The 20,250-nt window shown below is 37.2% G+C and overlaps 2 protein-coding genes across 2 annotated transcripts; one reads left to right on the top strand and one right to left on the bottom strand.

The window, feature by feature from the left end:
* The first annotated feature begins 7,591 nt into the window (after nucleotides 1-7,591).
* LOC103953176 (very-long-chain 3-oxoacyl-CoA reductase 1-like) lies at nucleotides 7,592-8,026 on the top strand. Its single transcript, XM_009364908.1, has one exon. The coding sequence runs from the start codon at nucleotides 7,592-7,594 to the stop codon at nucleotides 8,024-8,026; it is 435 nt and encodes a 144-aa protein (XP_009363183.1).
* Nucleotides 8,027-11,153: 3,127 nt separating this feature from the next.
* On the bottom strand, nucleotides 11,154-14,692 carry LOC103953164 (lysM domain-containing GPI-anchored protein 1). The gene is made up of 5 exons (XM_009364897.3): nucleotides 13,592-14,692; nucleotides 12,489-12,606; nucleotides 12,240-12,401; nucleotides 12,105-12,136; nucleotides 11,154-11,654 (listed from the first exon to the last, which is right to left on the bottom strand). The coding sequence occupies exons 1-5, from the start codon at nucleotides 14,259-14,261 to the stop codon at nucleotides 11,374-11,376; spliced, it is 1,263 nt and encodes a 420-aa protein (XP_009363172.1). The 5' UTR covers nucleotides 14,262-14,692; the 3' UTR covers nucleotides 11,154-11,373.
* Between the last annotated feature and the right edge of the window lie 5,558 nt (nucleotides 14,693-20,250).

Here is a 20,250-nt window from a genome sequence, read left to right as displayed (position 1 = left end):
CTCATGAAGTAAGGGTTTGAAATATACCAATAGTACAAGGAGTCATGGCCAGAGTTAGCCATAAAACAGGTCCTGCAACCATGCAGGTTTCTCCGGAAAACCGTGGAGTATTTATCCCGAGTTAAGTTCTGTGTAAAAGCTACCCAAAACTTGCGAGTAAGCTCAAGATTGAAGCTAGAAATAAAAAATTAGAAGAAAATGGAGGAGTGCGAGTCCTTATCGAGGTCGAGAAGTGAGGGGATCAGCTGATCCCCGTCGACATTTTTCGTACAGTGAGCACTGAGAGAGAGAATGGGTTCCTAGTTTGAGACGAGGAGGAAAAAAAAGTTGCACAACGAGGTGGTGGTCACTGGTGGCGGTGGATCTCGTCAGAGCAGCGAAAGCGTGTCGGTTGGCGCCATAATTTGCAGAGGGAGAGAGCTGAGAGAGATGAGAGTGCTAAAGATAGACGGGAAGAAATGGAGAGGAGAAAGATAGTCTTAGTTTGTGGTGGAGAATAAAGAAAATGTGGCAAAGAGAGAGTGGGGAGTTTTGAGATCTGTGGGTCTCACAGACCAAATATAAATAATAAATTATTTAAAATATCCTAACAGAAAATATTAAAATATTTTAAAAATACCCAAAATTCAAATTTCATAAAACACCCTTAAGTTTTGTAGTTTCGTAAAAACTTCATCGTAGCTCTAAATTCGATTCCACTTATGCCCATACATTCGTACCGTCAAGTACTTCTAGAATATAGTAAAATAACAGCTCGTTTACATCACGAATTGGCAGTCAATAAAGGTCAACAATCTCGCCTCAAGGGCATTTTTGTTCAATCACTCTTTTAAAATTAATAAAATCTTAAAAGTAGGGACGAGTTGTCACAATAGGTGTATGAATAATAGATGTACCAGTGTGCTGGATATGCATACCTTGACCATCACTAATATAGACCTTATCATGTCCATTATAAGGCACAGAATACTGAACGGATGATATGTCATTAGTAATATGAGATATGGCACCAGAATCCATGATCCAAGTAGGAGAGGATGGCTTGGAATTGGTATGAGCACACATGGCATGCAGCTTGGCAGGAGGAATTTAGTTAGCAAAAGGGTGATTCATCCTTTCTAAGTAATCAATTGCTTCATGATCTTGAGAGTGACAAATTTGGCAAGGAACTCGGTCACTAAAGTTGTTGCGATTACTACCTCCATAATTGTGATTGTAATTGTTAGAATTCCCTCTGTAATTTCTAGAACTATTGTAATTGCCTCTGTAATTATTTCCACGATATTTCCTTTACCATTATTGTTGTACTGTTTGGGAGAAGGATTGTAATTTAAAGATTGTGCTACAAACAGTTATGGGGTTGGCAACAAAGGAGATTGAGGACTCTGGTATTGAGTAGCAAAAAGCTTGAAAGGGTTAAGAAGCAGAAGGAATAGTGGCATTCTTCTTGCAATTCATGAACATTTCTTTGTTGAGTAACAATCCATGAAACTCATCCAGTGAAATAGATGATATACGAAGCATTATCGAATCAATAAAAGATTCATAGTCATTAGAAAGACCATTGAGAGTAACAGTAATTATGTCACTTTCAAAAATTGGCGCACCAGCAGCCATAAGTGCATTAGAGATATTCTTGATCTGCTGAATATACTCATAAATAAGAAGATCGCCTTTTTGAATAGAATGTAGTCGAGAACACAATTGATGGATGTGAGCAGTAGAAATTCCTCCAAATCTTTGCTTAAGATTGATCTAGAGTTCACGAGAAGAGGTAACTTCGATGGTGAATGGCATAAGATCTTTAGAAAGTGTGGAATTAAGCCATTCCAGTCCTTTTCATACCAGACATCGAATGCAGGATTCGAAGTTCCAGTACTTTTGCCTGATTCATTGAGGAGAAACGACGGTGAATAGATTTCTTGCCATAAACAATTTCGGTCAATCAATACCAACGAAAGATCGAAGCAAACGGTGCCTTCCAGATGAGGTAATTATAGCTTCGTAGGAACCATACAACTAATACTTTGGATTGTAATTGAAGAAATTGAGGGAGAAGAGACCATCGACGTGAAATTAGGATTCATCGGAGAAGAATTAGGGGTGATGATTTTTGGATTCAGAGGTGATGAACTCGAAGAAGTCATTGAATCAAGATTCAAGATTGCAATGAGAGAAACTAAGAAAAATCAAAACATCAATTGTGTACATGATTAACACAAACAACTAGAGAAAAAGTAAGAAATACTGACAAATTTGGAGATTGAATATTGCATAAATGCAATGTCCTAAAGATAAAATTCGTCCCTACTTTTGTACTTGTAGTTCAATAGGAGTCCGTCTCCTAGGATTCAACAATCTATAATCCGAAGTTGAAGCACTGCAATCTTCAGATTCTGGCGAACCTTATATATTTTGTATTGTCAAGACACGATTCGGAATTGAACAATAAAGAATGAGAGACGCACAATTTGGTTTATTTTTGTTATGCAAGGGAGAAAATGGTTGTCCAGAAATCTCAGTTAATAAATTACACAAAGACAACTCTGAGTAGCCAATTATTGACTTGACTTACTAAATGAATAATTCATAAAGATAATGGCAACCGCACAGCAATGATATTAACCAAAAGAGCATCCAAATCTGAAAAATCGTATTTTCCTTCATCATTTTCTTTGTGAACCGGTTAGGAAGGCAGGAGGTGTTTGTTTGCCCTCACTAGCATTCACTGGATTAGACTAAACTAACTATAAGTGTAATCACGTACTTGTTCCGCTGCGGGACTAGCTTTAGTGGGATTGAAAGGATTCGCCTCGACTAAAAACGTCGCTAAACCGTCTTTGCGAGACACTCTCCCCCCTCTCCTGGCTAAGACCTTGCATCCTCTCTTCTCTCCGTTCTCATGAATAGCAGAGACTATCTCCTACACTCGTCAACTCTAGCGAGAGCAGACCACCACTACTCTCTCCCTCTCTCCTCGCCCCGAACCTAGAATCATGAACCAGACCATTGCGCCCTCATTCCTCTTTTTAATCGATATGTCTGTCTGTCTGTCTCTCTTTCTTTCTGAGCTCTATTTTTCAATTAATTTACTTTTTATTGGTTGAGCATTATCGATTAGTAATCGAAAATTGGCTTTTGAATTGATGAATCCGAATCGGAAATTGTTCATGTAATTTTGTTCTAGATACGAATTAGGTTTTGAATTGATGAATCTTAAATTGAAAATTGTTCAAGTTAGGTGTAGATTAGTAACTATATGATATGAGCATATTTATGTGACTTAGTTAGCTTGTTTTCTTGCATTTACATAGTTAATTTCTATTTATTATAGTGATTTAAGCTATTTTCGTATGTTTGTAGGTCCAAATGGCAAAGTTGGCAAGAAATGGCATTTTGGAGCATTTTAGAGCAGTTTTGGGCTTGGAATGGATAGCATAAGTATGGAGCAAGGTGGATGGACAAATTTGAAGATCAAGAGAGGCTAGGAATGTGCTTAATATCTGGAGAAACAAATTTGGAAGCATTGAAGATAAGGAATCAGCTACAGAAGGAACATTATCCAAATTACCTTATCTTATCCAAACCTTATCCAACCTTATCTTATCTTATCTTATCCTAATCCTATCTTACCTTATCTCCAGCTGCAAGGGGGATTCCTTATCACATTAAACCACTTCCCATCTGATTTAAGGAGTCCTAAAATCATGCAAACAAGTAACCTTTTACCCCTAGGAATCTGCCGCACCTGTCTCTCCTTTTCCTCTTTGGTTTCTGCCATATAGCTGACCTTTTCCTTATGGATTTGAAGTGTTAAAATCCTTTTCCTAAGCTACTTTTGTGCTGCACCTAAGCCTATAAATATATGTTTATGCCACATAATTCAATCACCACCCTCTACCATCAGATCACCACACCATCCACCAAACCTCAAGAGCCTAAATTCAAAAAATCCCCATTGTGCCACAACAAGAAAGGAAGGAGGACCCACCTGGAGATGTGCTTGCCATTCAAGACGTTGGATTGTTGGAGCGTTTCTAGGTGTATTCTATTCTTTGTTTTCAATGTTTAAATTTAATTATCTTTGTTTTGCAAACATGAGGAACTAAATTCGTTTTAGTTAAAGGAGACTTTGAAACCATGATTATATTTGCAATATGAATTGATTACTTCCGGTTGTGATTTCATAAATCATGATTGCAATTTACTTAACTGTTTGATTGATAACTTATTCTTGTATGTTGATTAAGGATGCATACTTAGTTTGCATGCATGAATTTGATGCTAGAATATAAGGGAGTTTCACCTAATCGTTATAAACTTATATTCATAAGTAGTGGAGGTTGCTAGTCACAATCGTGTTAAGTAAATTCATGGCAAGAGTATCATGCTGTTCATAGTTACGAATGCCTTGTCAATGCTTATGATTTTCACAAAGCTTAATGATCTTTGATTGTATCTTTATTATGATGTTCATGTAGGGAACTATTGAAGAATAATTTGGTTGCTGATGCGTATTCCATCCAATTCAATGACTTAAGGAAAATATGAGGGTTAATTAGTGCTGTTCATGTTGGAAATATGCCCTGAAAGTCAATCTTTGGAAGAAACCTTTCAGGACAATGAATTGATGTATATATGACTCTTATACATCGGAAGGCAAAGATACTAATTAGGACTATCTCAATGAACAAAATATGTCCTAAATAGTGAATCCATGGACAATGGATTGATGGAAGAAGTAACTTAATGATGTTAGATTACAGAGACCTTCTTCTCATAACCATCATGTCCAAAAAGGTTCGTGGTCATAAGGATTGTCGGAGGGATACTGACAATCCATAGACCGGTACATACTATGTCCGCTTCAATTGGAAGGATGGAAAGTCTCATCCCATTCGTGTAGCGACACTAAGACAAGCATGTAGGTGCTCATTAAGGGAATGAGTTCACTGAACACAATCGAACGAGAGTACTTGCATGGAGGTCTACTCACATGTCAAGCAAGTAACTCTAATGGTTGGAATAATGTAAGTAATCCTTTGACCTGAGGCATCGTCGTTGTCTTGTGGTTAAGTACTTAATCTTTGATTATGTTAAAGTCATTCCATTCGCGAGTGTCCAAGGCATCGTTGGGGTTAAGCCACTTAGCCATAAAGGCAAGTGAATGCGCAACAAGGAATCTCTAATCCTCGATAAGAGAAGATGAATACTCTAAGATATGATTCGGGAATCTTCGGCCGAAGTATCGAGCGTAATAAAGGAAAACGTTCCTATACGTCTCAAATGAATCGTATAAGAAGGAATAATCACATTAGGGGTTTGACATTATAAATCCATACCTTAGTAATGTGATTGAGAGTATTGTTTTAGAGAAGGATCGAATTACATTGTAATTCCAACTGAATAGGTTCTCCGAATAACTTCTACATTAGCTTGGGTAGCCATGATATATGATTAGATGTCACTCATGGCTTGTGAGTTCTTCTAGATGATTAAATGTAGTCAGTAAAAGGAAGGTGAATTAAAAGTAAGTTTTAATTCACTAAGTGATTGGATAATCAATTGGATTGGTGCCAATCACCTCACTGCCTTGCTAATTAGAACCTAAAAGATTGTTCACCAATACACTCTTGTAGTGAGTAACTAATGGATGAAGGAAATAATTAATTGGATTAATTAAGTGTTTTGATTAATTTAGAAAGTCTAAAGAAATCATAAAAGCGATAAAGATCGTTTTGGGCTTAAAGAAACGTCGGGGTTTAATTAGGCCCATTGGGCTTTTATTCAAGCATTGGATGACTTGAAATAATTAAAAGCCCAAAGCCCAAACCAAACACATATGGCCGGCCAAAGAGAGGGAGAGAGAAGGTCAATTGTTGACTTGTTTCTTTATGTAATAAAAGGAACATTATAATGAAAGTAGAGTTAGGGTGTTTAGGTTGTTCAAAACACAAAAGAGAAAAGAATATCAAACCCTCTCTAACAACAAAGGGCAGGCCACCATAGGGGGAATTAGCTAATCATTTTATCACCCCTTTGGTTAATTCCTTCATCTTTCTCATTACAAAGTGGGTGAGGATCTTTAGAGGTTTTCTTATCTTTGGAAACTTGAAGAGAACCTAGGAGCACTTACTTTACAAATTGGAGGAAGCAAGGAGGGAGGCTAGGCTCAAGGAGTTCAAGGAGCAAAGAGCTTGGAGGTGGTCAATCCTTGGTCTAAGATCTAAATCAAGAGGTATAAAACTACTCCTAAACTTTGTTCTTCAATAAATTTTGTTTTGATGCATCTTATATAAACCTCTGCATCTTGAAGGGGATTTGCATGACTATAGTTTTGATAAAATGTATGACATGCTTCCGTTGCTTTCGTATATAAATTTTGAATTGTATATGCATGCTAGTCAATAGAAATCCCACATAAATCTCATATTTTCCCTTCAGTTTACAGTTAATCTGGGGTGTTGAGGTTCATGGTTTGTTGGAAAAGCAACTGGAAATCGATTTGTAGGCAAGTGCATCATGTGTGGAGAAGGACCATCTAGCTAGCTTATCACCCATTCATTCACCCCAATTTCGTGCAACTTAGTTTAAGTTTACATTCTGTATGTTTTTACCTTAATTTCGTCCAAAATCCAATCCCCCTTTACTTTGTTGGGTCAAATTAGTTAGAATCTGTCCAAACTTGTGTTTTTAAGTGTTTTGAGTCTTACTAGTCTAAAATTCGTCCAAATAACTCCTTAGAGTCTGTTTTGAGTCTATTTGCTAGCATTGCGCTGTTTAGAGTCTGTTTAGTGTGTTTTGAGTTTTTAGTGTCTAGTTGAGTGTTTCTAAGTCTAATTTTCTATTTTTGAGTCTAGTTTAGTGTTTTAGAGTTTAATTAGAGTAGATTAACATCTCTTCTAATCTCCGGCCTAGAACGATCCCTACTTACACATACTATATTATAGGGTTTAATTTGTGTGTTAGAATATATCACATCACTATAATCCAAAATGGGAATATGTTCAAATTAGGTGTAGTCTAGTTTCTTAGTTTGACACAACATTTACTAAGTTAGTCCAGCTTAGTCTATTCTAAGTTAGTCCAATTTAGTTCAGTAATCTAGTCTGAGATGGTTCGGTGCAACAAATGCACCCACATTGCATTGGGGAAATTCATTAATGGACCAAAACCCTTTGGTTGTGACTTGACTTAAGGCTAGTTTGGTATTACTGTGCTTTGAAGAAAAAAAAACTGCTTCTGGGCTGTGCTATGAGAATAAGCAGCAGAGTGTTTGGTAAATTTTTTTGTAAAAATGCTTTAAAAAAAAAAACAGTATTATAGTGTTTGGTAAACTATAAATTGGGGTGGTTATCCGCTCATCTACTTCATCCAACATTTCCTCTCTACCAATTTCAGACGCTTCTATAAATTTAATCCCACTGTTCACTCCCTGCTATGCCCTTCTTCCTCACACCACTCCCTCATCTCTTCCCCACTCTAATTCCAAAGGCCCAAATCTCATAATTCAAGAATTCAGATCCAAAGCAAGAAACAGACATCGGTTCCTGCTTACTCGAGCACCTCAAAGCTCAGCCTTTCTGGGTTCATGTACTCTTCACTCTCGGCTCTTTCTCTTTACTCAAACTCTCTTTCTTTCCTCCAATGGGTCTACGTCAATTTCCTCAGACCTGCCAAGAATCTAAAAAGGTACAGATCTTGGGCACTCATCACCAGACCTATCGATGGCATTAGCAAGGCCTTCACCTTCCAACTGGCTCGGAAGGGGCTCAATCTGATCTTGGTAGGTCATAATCCGGACAAACTCCAGGACGTCTTGAACGCTGTCTTGGCCAAGTACGGCAAAACCCAAATCAAGACCGTCGTGGTCGACTTCACCGGCGACCTCGAAGACGGCGTCAAGCGCATTCAGGAGACGATTGAAGGGTTAGATGTGGGACTTTTGATTAACAACGTTGGGATTTCGTACTTGTATGCTTGGTTCTTTCATGAGGTGGATTCGGAGCTGCTCAGAGGAACTTAATTGAAAGCTGGTTTTTCAAAGCTGGGTTTTGCAGCTTCTTGTTTTTTTGTTTTTTTTTTCACCCAAAACTGTGAAAAAAAAGCTGAAGTTGAATGTTTACCAAACACAAAAAAGCTCCCATCTTTTTTTTATACTCACTTTTTTTCAGAATCACCTCAATACAAAACTAGGGCTTACTCTTCCTTCTAGAAATTCAATTCCACTTCCCAAGAGGCTGCGAATTGACTTGACTTACTAATTGAATTAATGAAACAGGGATAAGATGTTTGTGTCCAAACTAATCATGCCACGTTGGCCGTGTGAAAAACTTAAAAACGTAACCTATGCTAACTCGTCAAACCAGTCATGTTTGTGTCCAAATCAGTTCATTTTCCACTTCGTCTCATTCACGCTACAAAGAAATGCAGACCAACATAGGTGACCAACAAAACCCAAATTTCCACGATGCAAGTGAGAATGTATCGATTTTTTTAGTCTTGAAAGTAATCATTAGACTAGAAAACACAATAGTTGACTGACTAGCCATTTACAAGTGTTTCTTATTCTAGTAAAAATGTTAGGTATTTTGGCTAAAGTGATCTCTGATATTGGAAATTGATAGAAGTGGTTCCTAAATTTGTCCATCATCAATCCTTCCGTGAAAAATCACTTTTAAATAAAGACTAAAATGACAAAAATAAATAAATAATAAATACTCCTCAATTTAATAAACAATGAGCCAAAATAATTTTGACAAAAATTGAGGGTAATTTTGTCATTTTATTTCTATTTAAAGGAGATTTCTCACGGAATGACAAAAATGATTGACGGTGGACTAACTAAGGGACTAGTTATATCAATTTTAAATCTCAAGGGCCAAAGTGAGGAGTTGTAACAATCTCAATGACTAGTTTAGCTAAAAAGCCAAATCAAAATGTAGTTGCCTTGGCCTTTGGCAAGAACTTTTCATGTGATGCTCCCTCAAAATTCAAAAGGCCAAACAGGACTTTCGTTGAATTGATGAATTGGGGACTTTCTTAGAATTCATGTAAATAGGACTTTCGTTGTATCACATAACTTTTCATGTGACACGTTAAGAGTAGGTCCAGCCCAAGACAGTAGGTGGCCTAAAGTCCAAAATTTGAGTGGGCACCCCCAAAAAAACGCTTCAGCCAAGCCTAATAGGCTGGCACCCAGCCCAAGCCAGTCTCTAGGTCGGCCCAGAATGTGCTGAGCCAAGGACCGGCCTACATGACATTAGGCTGACATCAGCCACCTGATATCCTTTTTATTGCACCAGGCATGTGGAAAGCACGAGCGCGTGGTCGCTAGTGGCCAACAGCATCGCAGAGGTGGGGCCCACTATACAGGCGCAATATGGGGTTCTTCCGTGTGGATACATGGACAATGAGGACCGTTGGATTTCCAACGGCTATTTTTTTGGGCCGTTGGATTTCAACAGTAAAAAAAATTTAAAATTTAAAATTAATGGCTACTGACGTGGCACAATGAGGACCGTTCGATTTTCAGATCAACAGTCCAGATTTTTTGGCCAAAAAACTTTATAAAATAAATAAAATGTCTGAAATTAATAAAAAAAAAATTATAAAGTCAGAAATTAAAAATCAAATTATTATTTTATTATAAAAATTAATAATATTTTAATAAAAATTGACTAGGCTATTTAGTTTTAGAGATGGATGCATTTGGCCAATTCAACTATTCATGAGATCTATCCCTGTTCAATGAGTGAGTGGATTAAATGAACTTGCTCTAAAGAATAGGAAGAAAAACTGTTGTTTATGACCTTTTTCTGTACCAGTGTATACTCCAGCTAACTTTGGACCATAGGGTGGAGGAGAACGGTATGAACTTTTGCTAACTTGGTATACTCCAGCTCGGAGCTTCTTATTTGCTAGCCAATTGTACCTGCAAAGTGACCCACACAATAATCAGATTAATGAACTTTTGAAAACAAGAAAGTGGAGCAAAGCTCAAGCCTAGAGACTGGGCTGTGGTGGTGTCACACACAGGTGGGCTGCCTATTTGGGCAAAAGACACCTCAACATCGCTTGGTGTGGTCGCCAGAGAAAGAAACCAGCGCCGCCTCTTCTAGCAGCCGTGTTCTAGGTCGAGACCATCGGCCAAGGTTCCGTCGTGGGTGACTGGGATTTCAATCGTGCAACTTGCATGAAACCCCGTCTTTTTGTCCTCAACTGCAGAGAGAGAGAGATTCCATTATCGATGGACATATCAAGTTGGCAATCACTCCTTGCTGCTTTCAAAACGGCTACAGGCAAGGATTGGGAGGACGATGAAGTGTCATTTAAACACACAATCAAGTGCCATTCGTTACAACTCGTCCTGCAATCAAGAGTAAATCCCTTCTCTGACCCTTCTTTGATCAATTTATCATCTCAATTTGATCACAAATTTCTCCAGCCTCTGCAACAACTTTAGTGCAACGTGCCAACATTCTTCCACCACCAGAAAACCTCGCGCCGAAGCTTTGAGCGATAATGCCCCTTTGTGAGTCGATAATGCCCTCGACGGAGGGCCCTAGGGCTCGTATTTGACAGAAAATGAACTGGTGCTCATATTCGACGGAGTTGTGGATAGAAATTGAACAAATTTGCCATATTGTCAAAATGATTTTGAGTGATAAAACTTTGTTTTTTTTATACATTTGGATATTTTCAAATCTAACTGTTTAATTTGAATTAATTATTGCAACTACGAAGCTAAGTCTCCGAAAAAAAAAAGGCTAAGAGAGGGACTACATTTAACCAGCCAGATAGCCCTTTGACCAAATAATAACCTAGTAAGCTCCATAAAATTATAGCACAATCATAAGTTAGAAATGAGCTTTTGAGCAAATCAAATCATTTTTTGGCGTTTAGACTTTTAGCCCTCTCCATTTGAGATGGCTTAAGAACACAGTCAAGAAGTGAAAACTTGATGAGAAAAAAAACCAGTTGAGTTGGCTTAATTCTTGTTTAAATGTATGGTGAGATACAATATGCTTTCAAAGTGATGTATTCAGCGTTGAGGGCATAAGGGAGAGAATTAGAGAATAGAGATGATAACAAAATGCTAGGAACTAACGAGGAAGGCTCTGCCCACACTATCTCTCTGAGACTCAAGAAAGTGGTAACGAGAATAGATTACAGAGATGGCAACGGCCACTACCTCACGGTGCATAATCTGACAGTTGAGAAGAACAAAACCCATCACTATTCAAACACCCCAATGACGGTTCGCCACGTCCACCAAACCAGTTCAAACGCTACAAATAAGTAAAAGGTTAAATACAAGAATCCGACTGGTCCAATGCTGAAGCAACAATGAAGAACAGGGTACCGAAATCATTATAAGATGACCATCATCAACTTGACATACAAAAGTAGCAGAACGGCGGTTGGGAGATTGGCCAATGGATTGATCAACGAGCAGGCATCAGAAGCACTCCCAGCAGGGCCACCTATTGGGGATAATCCTGCTGGATGCACTCCGGGGTACACTGAAGGCGACTTGGGTATCCCTCCAATCGAACCATCTGACTGGGGTGCAGGTGCAGAGGCAGGTGCAACCATTGTGTCATGGATTACCGAGGTCGGCGGGGCTTTAAGTGGTGGAAATTTCTGTGGACCTGCATCACGTTTTCAAATAGAGTTCTTGAGTACCAAATTAATCAGTCTGGTTTCTGGCTCCATGAAGCCTTTTTTTTTTCAGTTAAAGAAATCACAATGCAAAAAGCGATTGATCTTCTATTTTCTAATAAGATCTTATTTTCAATAGAAAATAATATACAATCTGCTTATATGCCTTATAACACTAGTAACTGTTTGATAATAATCGAGTCCATAATTTGAAATTAGAATTTTACAGTACTATAAAGAAAAGTATTAAAACATAAACCAATTTTTAACAAATAAAACGGGCAAAACTTCCTTCGGTTTAAGAAAATAAGACAACCAATTTCACATAGACATTCATATTTTATGTGATATCCAGAAACCTACAAGTGCAATCAATTTCTTAGTTTTGTTACTTTTAATTAGCCAAGCAGCAAAAAACATAATAGCATCTATACATTTACCTGGGCAACGGGGCTGAAGAGATGAAGACAATCTGCAGAGGAGGATGAAATCAGATTGACATTAAAGCAGAATTACTACATTTTGAAACAGCTATAATAAGAATGAAAAAGTAAAAGCATAAAGGATAACCATACGTTGTGATGATGCTGCCATTCACAAAACCACCATAGTTACAAGAAGTGACATTGCAACCACCACCACTCTGCTGAACTGTAACATTCCCGACCATGAGGTTACTGTTCTTACATTGCATGCTCGAACATGAAACTGCTAATGAAGCAGGCTGGCAGTACAAACTGTAGAAAATAACACGATTGTGTGATTAATACTCAACCTCCAGAAGAAGTTGGAGAACATGTAGATATAGAAGCAAACTCAATTACTTGAGACTCCCAGGCCCACAACTGCATTGCAAACAGTGACTTGCTGTAATGGCATAGCTACCATTGGGCACCATCAAGCCGTAATCTTGGGCATATTTAGGAAATTTTGATCCACAGGCTGCACTCAGGAGAAACAAAATTAAAACATATACAGGAAACAAGTACAAAATCTTAGTTACCATTCGCCAATAAGTAAAATATACATGACATGTTTCAAAGACGAAAAACAATTTCCATATGTGATGCACTACCAGCACTCAAAGGAAGCAGAGGTGCATATTTCACGACTTCTTTGAGCAATATCTTTAAAGAAACTCTTTTCCAAATTCATTTTCACTTTCTTTTGTCAGGATAATGTGATGTTTAAGGTTGGTTTGCGTCCTGAGCATACTACTTGCATAAAGAAGTCATATATGAAGAAGCAGAGTATTCTCAAGGAAAGGTTGAAGATTTTCTGTCTTGGAATTTATATGGTAAAATATTTTTGAGAACTTTGTAGTCAATTGTTTAACTGAAATTGTTACACAATTACCTAATGGTTTCTTATTCATTATACTGAAGTATATTTCTAGCGCACCAATATATTTTAGCGGCTTTCGTCTCAAGTTGGATTTGCGAGAGAACCAAACCAACCACTTGATAAGTTTTAAACACAAAAACTATGTGATGGTTGTCTTGATTATTAATCATTCTAAAAAAGTCCATTTACACAAAAGTATACGATATACTTTAAAGATGAAAACTTTATTCGAATCTGTGAGACAGCCAACCATAATAAGGGCCTCAAGGATTCCCAGAAACCGTAAAGCTATGGCGGTAAACTAATCTCAAACATAAATGACATGGTTATTAGTCCGAACGTTGAACTAATTAAAACCCATCAAAATGCACAAACTTTAAGAACTCCGACTCTCTACGATGAAGTATCTTATAACAATAACAAGTACAGCAGCTGAAACCAAGAACAAAACGGCGCAATTAGAAACCAGCAACACAATCACTCACTAACTATTAACATACCAAATTTCAACATAGAAGTACATTGTAATTAATTAGCTTCCAATTGCGAAACACTTGATTAAATAAGTAAAACTACAGATTACCTGGCAATGGGATTGCAAGTATATCAGCAGCCTTAATAGCAGTACTCCCCATGGCATTCACATTCATCAAATCGGTCAGTGTAGTCGAGTACCGCGCCGCGATCCCCGCTAGCGTGTCCTCCGGGCTCACCACGTAAGACAAGTACATAGCAGGCAGTAAATTATCAGTCCCATTGAAGCACGTGCAGGGCAGAGGCACCACAAGGGTCTGCCCCACGTCGAGCACCGAAGGATCCGAAATCGAATTGGCCTCCCGAATCTGGTCCGCCGAGACCAAGCCGGAGTACACCGAATCGGCAATGGAGGCCAGAGTGTCGGAAGGCCGGGTCTTGTAGTGGGTAGACACCGATTTTCGAATCCCGTCGACGCAGGAGCAGGTGATTGGGACTTTGAGGAAGAGCTGGGAGGGGAGGATGTGGTTTTCGACGTCTGGGTACGAAATGTCGATGGCATTGGCGGTGAGGAGAGCAATTGGGTCGATCTGGAAGAGGGAGGCGACCTCCGAGACCTTTTGCTCGGTGTAGACGGTGTACCCGAGCAAGGCGCTGCACGAGTCGGCATTCGAGCAGGGCTCGATTGTCGACTTGGAGGTGACGAAAACAGCCACATTGACTAGAACTATCAGAAAAAGGAAGATTTGGATTTTGGAAAAGGGTTTTTGAATCGCCATTTTGGGAACTGTTTCTCAAATTAGAGCAAAAATGGAAAGAGGGTTTAACAGTGGTTTAAGAACGAAGCAAAAAAGCTGGGTTTTTTGGGTTTGAAATTCGGAGAATTTTCTGGGTTTTTTTGCTTTTTCTGCTTACCCATCTGGTGCTATTCCTACCCAGCAGAAGAAACAGAAAGATGGGTTCTTTCAACGGCGGAAGCAGGAGGGCAAAATGCTGGGTTTGGAGCTCAAATTTTCAGGATTTTCAGATTGGTTTCTGGATTCGGGCTTCTGGCTTTCAGGGTTTTGGAGTTTGATTCCTGTGAAGCTTTAGAAAGAGAAAGGAGAGAGAGCGAGGAAGAAAGGGAAAGTAGTTTTGAAAGCTGGACAGAGAGAGAGAGCGGAAGATTGCTTTTGTTTTTGTGAGAAAGCTGGAGAGAGAGAGAGAGAGAGAGAGAGAGCGAAAGATTGCTTTTGTTTTTGTGTGCAGACACCAGTCGGATTGTTGAGCTTCGGGACGGATTGATGTCCGTTCTGACTAATTTGTCCTCATCAAATCTACCATTTTTCGCATATGTTTCCAGGTGATCCGACGTCGTTTCTCTTAAGAGGTAAAGTTGGTTTGAAGATTTACGTGGTTTTTGGACCGTGATGTTTTCGTAATTTCACAGTTTGCTTTTAAGATTTTTGGGCATCCAAGTGTACCCCACAGTCATGTCTTGTAGGGTAGGGTTTTGATTTCTGCTTTTCAGACATGTCGGTTTAAATATCTGGTTTTCTTGCTGGGGTTGGCCTTGAATACTCTCTTTATATATATATAGTTCTATGTTGTCTAAATTAATTAGACTGTTTTGAATAGCTACTAGCTTACATTCATTAATCAAATACTAATTTGAAGGTAAACTAATATCTAACAACCTAATGGTTTTGAGAACTTTAATGTTTGCATTTTCTTGGTTAGTTTGGATTAAAAGTGTATGGTCTCTAGGACTCTTAGTTAAAACTTGAAAATTCATGTTTGTACCAGTGACTTTGTAATATATTCTGTATATTAAGGCCAAGGGCTGTGTTCCTTCAAGAACTTGATATCCTGAAGCTTTCATGTTCAAAGTGAGTGCTTTCAGAATATGAGGATCTAAAAGGCTTATGGTGAGATCTAGAAAACAATAAAAATGAATAGGTCCATTATAAAGGCTTAACTTAATCATTCTAAGTATGTTATCACTAAAGTTAGTAAATCTACCATCTCGGAGACATAACAAAATAAAGGTATTAAGGCCTCTACGTGTTAAGGGTTTTACGGCTATCTGAACTAAGTCGATATGAATGTAGTTGTGACCATCTTTTCTTTGATTTTTAATTTGTTTTGGAGAAAATAATTGACAGATTTCATGTTCTTTGCTAAGAGCATATGTTTTTTCAACAATTTTAACATGATGTTCACTTCTAAATGAGGCTATTGACCATTTCTTTTTGTAAATATTTTTACTTAAAACTTTGGGAATATTCCAATATGAAAAATCAATAATGTCATCAGTTTGAAAATCAAGTTTTTGTTATTCATTAACAATATTTGGTATCGCACCTAAACTGGATTTAGAGATAGTGTTGGCCATTGAATTAGATCTAAATAATCTACTCATAAAGTTCACAAATCAAACAATCAAAATGCAGAAAACTTATACTGATTCACCTTTCTCGCGTATTTGCTAAACTCCTTCCCCGCTTAGGCGCTCCGCTCATGCCTTTACCTGGGACTTATTGTTTAGACCACGTCTTACTATTTAGATGGGGAGTTGAACAAACAATTTAGAGGACCGACAGATAAGATAGACTGTAAATCGAGAGATATATTATGAACCTAACTTGCAGATTAAAAAGATGCTAATGCAATTACCACTCACTTGGCTCTGATGCCAAATGGGGACGGAAACTTACCGTCTATTGACAATGATAGAAATTATGAGGACAGCACTCAAGACTATAGTCATTATGATGAGGAAAAGTACAAAAACCATGCCAAAGGCTATAGATGCAAAGGAAGAACTGGACAAAAGATTGATCGGTAATTACCTTAAATTTGAGAAACTCAATGAATTGTCTAGGAGTAAGAGAATCAAAATCAATCATGAAGAAAATATTTCTTATAACGAAAATAATGAATTAAAATTAATGATGCAGATCTATTTGAAAATAAATTTTATTTCAAATTAGAAACCAACTTACAATTTCATCTACTGACGATTGATAAGAAAAACAGTAGTGCACGCAGGGTTCATTTCTTGGAGAATAAAATAAAAGTTTTTATGATTTAACTGGATATGGAATGGAGCTGAATATTAGCTTTTCTTCTTTCGAATATGCAGAAGTTCAGCTTCGACTAGAACTTGCTTGTTCTAAAAATGAGCTCTCCTTTTGTAGGAATGGATGAGATGATTGAGGCCGGGAATCCCACTGCACTCCATGTTCCAAAGGTTGTAAAAGCTGGCGAATGATGATGCTTTTCACTGTGGATTTACATTGCCGCTGCTGAAATGATGGATGAATAGTAAAAGTGATTTTACTATTCATAAACAGTGACTTGTCTACTGCTACTGCTGGTGAATAGTGCTTTGTTAGAATGATTACTGCTACTGCTGGATCTGCTTTCTATGATAAAATCACATGTTTTCTACTGTGCGATACATGAGTAAAAATCCAAAATGATTATGAATTATTACATTTTCAAATTTCAAATGGGTCTTGGGAGTCTTGATAGTCGGCCCACTTGACGGGTTGAGACGAAGCGTCTGATGAACCGGAACTTGTTTCTTCTTCTTCATTGTGCAGCAAAGCTACTTCTGCCATGGGCTTATCTGCTAACTCTTTGAGATGTGAGGATTTCTCTTTTTTCTTCGAACTTGTTGTTTTGGATGATTTAGACTTTCCCTTGAGGGAGACTGAAAGACTAATGTCTGATAAGGATTATGTGTGTTCTGGAATTTCTGGCAATGCCTTTGGTGCTGGTGGAGATACCATCGAAACAGGGACAATGGGAAATTCAGAGGAAACCAAGTTGATAATTTTTTGGTAGTCAAATTTGTCCCACCACTTGATCCACAGGGATCGGTAGACTTGACCTGTTTCAACTTCGTAATTCCATTTCATGATCCAGGGGACCTTGTATTTTGCCATGAACAACGATAGAAGGGAGATTCTGTCATCGAACCGGCTTCGATTAAATCTTTTCAGTAAACCAGATGATAAAACTTGCATGAGATCTTCAGGTAGTAAACTGGCTTTTGGGCCGTGACTTAACCACCAATTAGGAAACCATGCTAGGAAATTTAACCTGAAATTTTTGTCAAATATGATGAACCAATAGCGACTGTCATATGTTTGGTGTAAAAATATGTTGGTCCATGCTTTAATGCAATCAAAATAATTATAATGGTTGTTGGGAATAAACACATGTTGGGAATGAAGGAGTTTGGTTTGATAGAGGGGTATTCCCCATTCTTGTTCAAAAAGAAATCTTCCAATATGGAAGGAATGATAAAGTATCTTGTTTTTGTGGGTGGTGCTAAAAATAGGTTTGATGTCAATGCTTTCTATCTCAAAAAGAATGGCTTGGTAATATTTAAGGGTTTTGAAAGATTCAGTTAGTAGATGAAAATTTGGTGGAAGAATTGTTTTGGCTATTTTTTATGGGGGTTGTTTTTTGTTGATATGGTGAGGAATGCTGAGAAGGTATTCCATTGGGTTTTTCTTCACATCAAGTTATGTTTTAACAAAGCTAGGTGTTTTGGGTATTGAAGGGGATGGCATTGAAGAATAAGAATCATAGTGGCTGACTAATGCCTTTTGGTAATTTGGTTGGATATTTCCTAAAGTGGAACCTAAAGGGGTGAAACGTTGGGTAATGGCTAAGGCCGATGAGGAATCAGGAATAGATTCTTGTTTTATTGGTGGTGAAGGTGGAAGGGTGGCTGGAAGCCTTCTTTGGCTACTACTGTTTCCTGACATTTTTCCCTTGCAGAAATTCTCTTGTTAAAAAATTAGGGATGCAATTGTGGTTGCCTTTAATATATTCAATATCAAAATAAAAAAATGCTTAATATGGCTTGTCATCGTACAAAAATCTATTTGAATGAAATATTTTGAACATATTTTTGTAAAACATGTTTTGCAGATTTGCAATCAACACGAGCTAAAAATTTTTGATTTAATAAATCATCTTGAAACTTGCTAATGCATAATATAATAGATAATATATCTTTCTTAATAGTACTATAATTACTTTGTGCAAAATTTTATACTCCTGAATGGAAACGAACAATTTGTTCAAGAGATCCGGAAGAAGTAGACTGCTTGAGGATACCTCTATAACCGATATCAGAAGCATCGGTTTCAATAATTTTGAAAGAGTTGGGAGTTGGAATGCCAAGATAAGGCAAAGTCTTAACATGTGTTTTAATCTGTTTGACAATGAAAGTATGAATGGTAGGCCATGCTAGATGATTATCTTTTAGGCGATCAAAATATAGCTTACATTGCTGACGAAGATGTGGATAAAATTCTGAGACATAATTTAATGATCCAAGAAATCTTTGAAGTTGAGCTTTATCAGTAATCTGATCTGGAAATTTATCAGCAAATTGAATGACTCGATCAATAGGTTGAATGGTAGACTTGTGGATATTGTATCCTAGAAATCCGATGTTTGCCTGAAACAATTTGATCTTAGATGCAGAAACAACTAATCCATTGGACTTAATGATTCTAGCAAACAAATGCAAATGCTTCCAATGTTCATCTATAAACTTTGAATAAATAAATACATCATTAATATAAACAATCGAAAAATGGCTATATTGATTAAAACTCTCATTCATAATGTTTTGAAATTCACTTAGAGTATTCTTAAGACTGAAAGGCATTACATTCCATTTATAATATCATAAAGGAGTTACAAAAGCTGTTTTGTATTTATCAGATTCATGAATTTGGATTTGCCAAAATCCTGACTTCATATCGAATTTTGAAAAAATAACTGCTTGAGAAAGTCTCTTTATCAAATCTTTTTTGTTGGAGATTGGATACCGAATCCATTTCAAAACTTCATTCAAAGGTTTATAGTTAATAACTAATCTAGGAGTTCCTCTTTCTAATTCTGTGTTCTTCTGAACATAAAATGCAGGGCATGACCATGGAGACTTACTTTTCCTAATGATTCCTTTGTTAAGAAGGTCTTGTATTTCTAATTTGCAAAATTCCAAAACTTCTTAACTCATTTGAATTGGTTTGGTTCTGGTTGGGATTTTTTATTCATTAAACTCCTTGATTTAAGGAAGTTTAACAATATGTTGTTTTCGATGCCAAAAGACGTTGGAAATGTCGGAACAGATGTCATTAACAAGTTTCATTTAAAAATTATTAATGGTTTCTAACAAAGATTTGTTTGTTAGCTGTTCTTCAATTCGTTTATGATTAATTTCTTCTTTTAAGAAATTAATTTGTTGTGTTTTATTAGTAATTAAACTAAGGGATCACGAAATGCTATTCTTTTGAAGATGTTTTAATTTTTTGAGATCTGTTTCCTTGCAGAACTCAAATGTAACTTTATGTCCTAAGACTTTGGTGGTAATCCTATTGTGATGAACTTTAAAACGATATATGAGTGTCATAAAAGGGAGACCTAAAATGACTGGATCAGAAATGCTTTTAATTAAAACAAATGAGGTTTTAAAACAAATATCATTTTGGCAAACATGCGCTTTAGGAATCTGAAAATTTAATTACATTAGTGATTGGTTTGCAGCACTAAGTATTTCGTTGGATTTATGATAATACTTAGTAGGAACTAACCCTTCTTGAATACAATTCAAGTCTGTGTCCAAATCTATCAAGGCAATGGTTTCAAAATGAAAATCATCAATTATTATTTTGATTTTAGAATACTATTTCTGGATTCTTATCTTGTCTAAAAGACCTAAGATTAAATCTTTTTCTTCAGACTGGGAGTCTGATT

This window comes from the organism of the source record quoted next, unplaced genomic scaffold, assembly GCF_019419815.1.
Source record: "Pyrus x bretschneideri cultivar Hongxiangsu unplaced genomic scaffold, Pyrus_bretschneideri_v1 Contig2, whole genome shotgun sequence".
Taxonomy (NCBI): Eukaryota; Viridiplantae; Streptophyta; class Magnoliopsida; order Rosales; family Rosaceae; genus Pyrus; species Pyrus x bretschneideri.
Note: the sequence above shows the minus strand (reverse complement) of the source record. Positions and strands in the feature narration are given on the sequence as shown.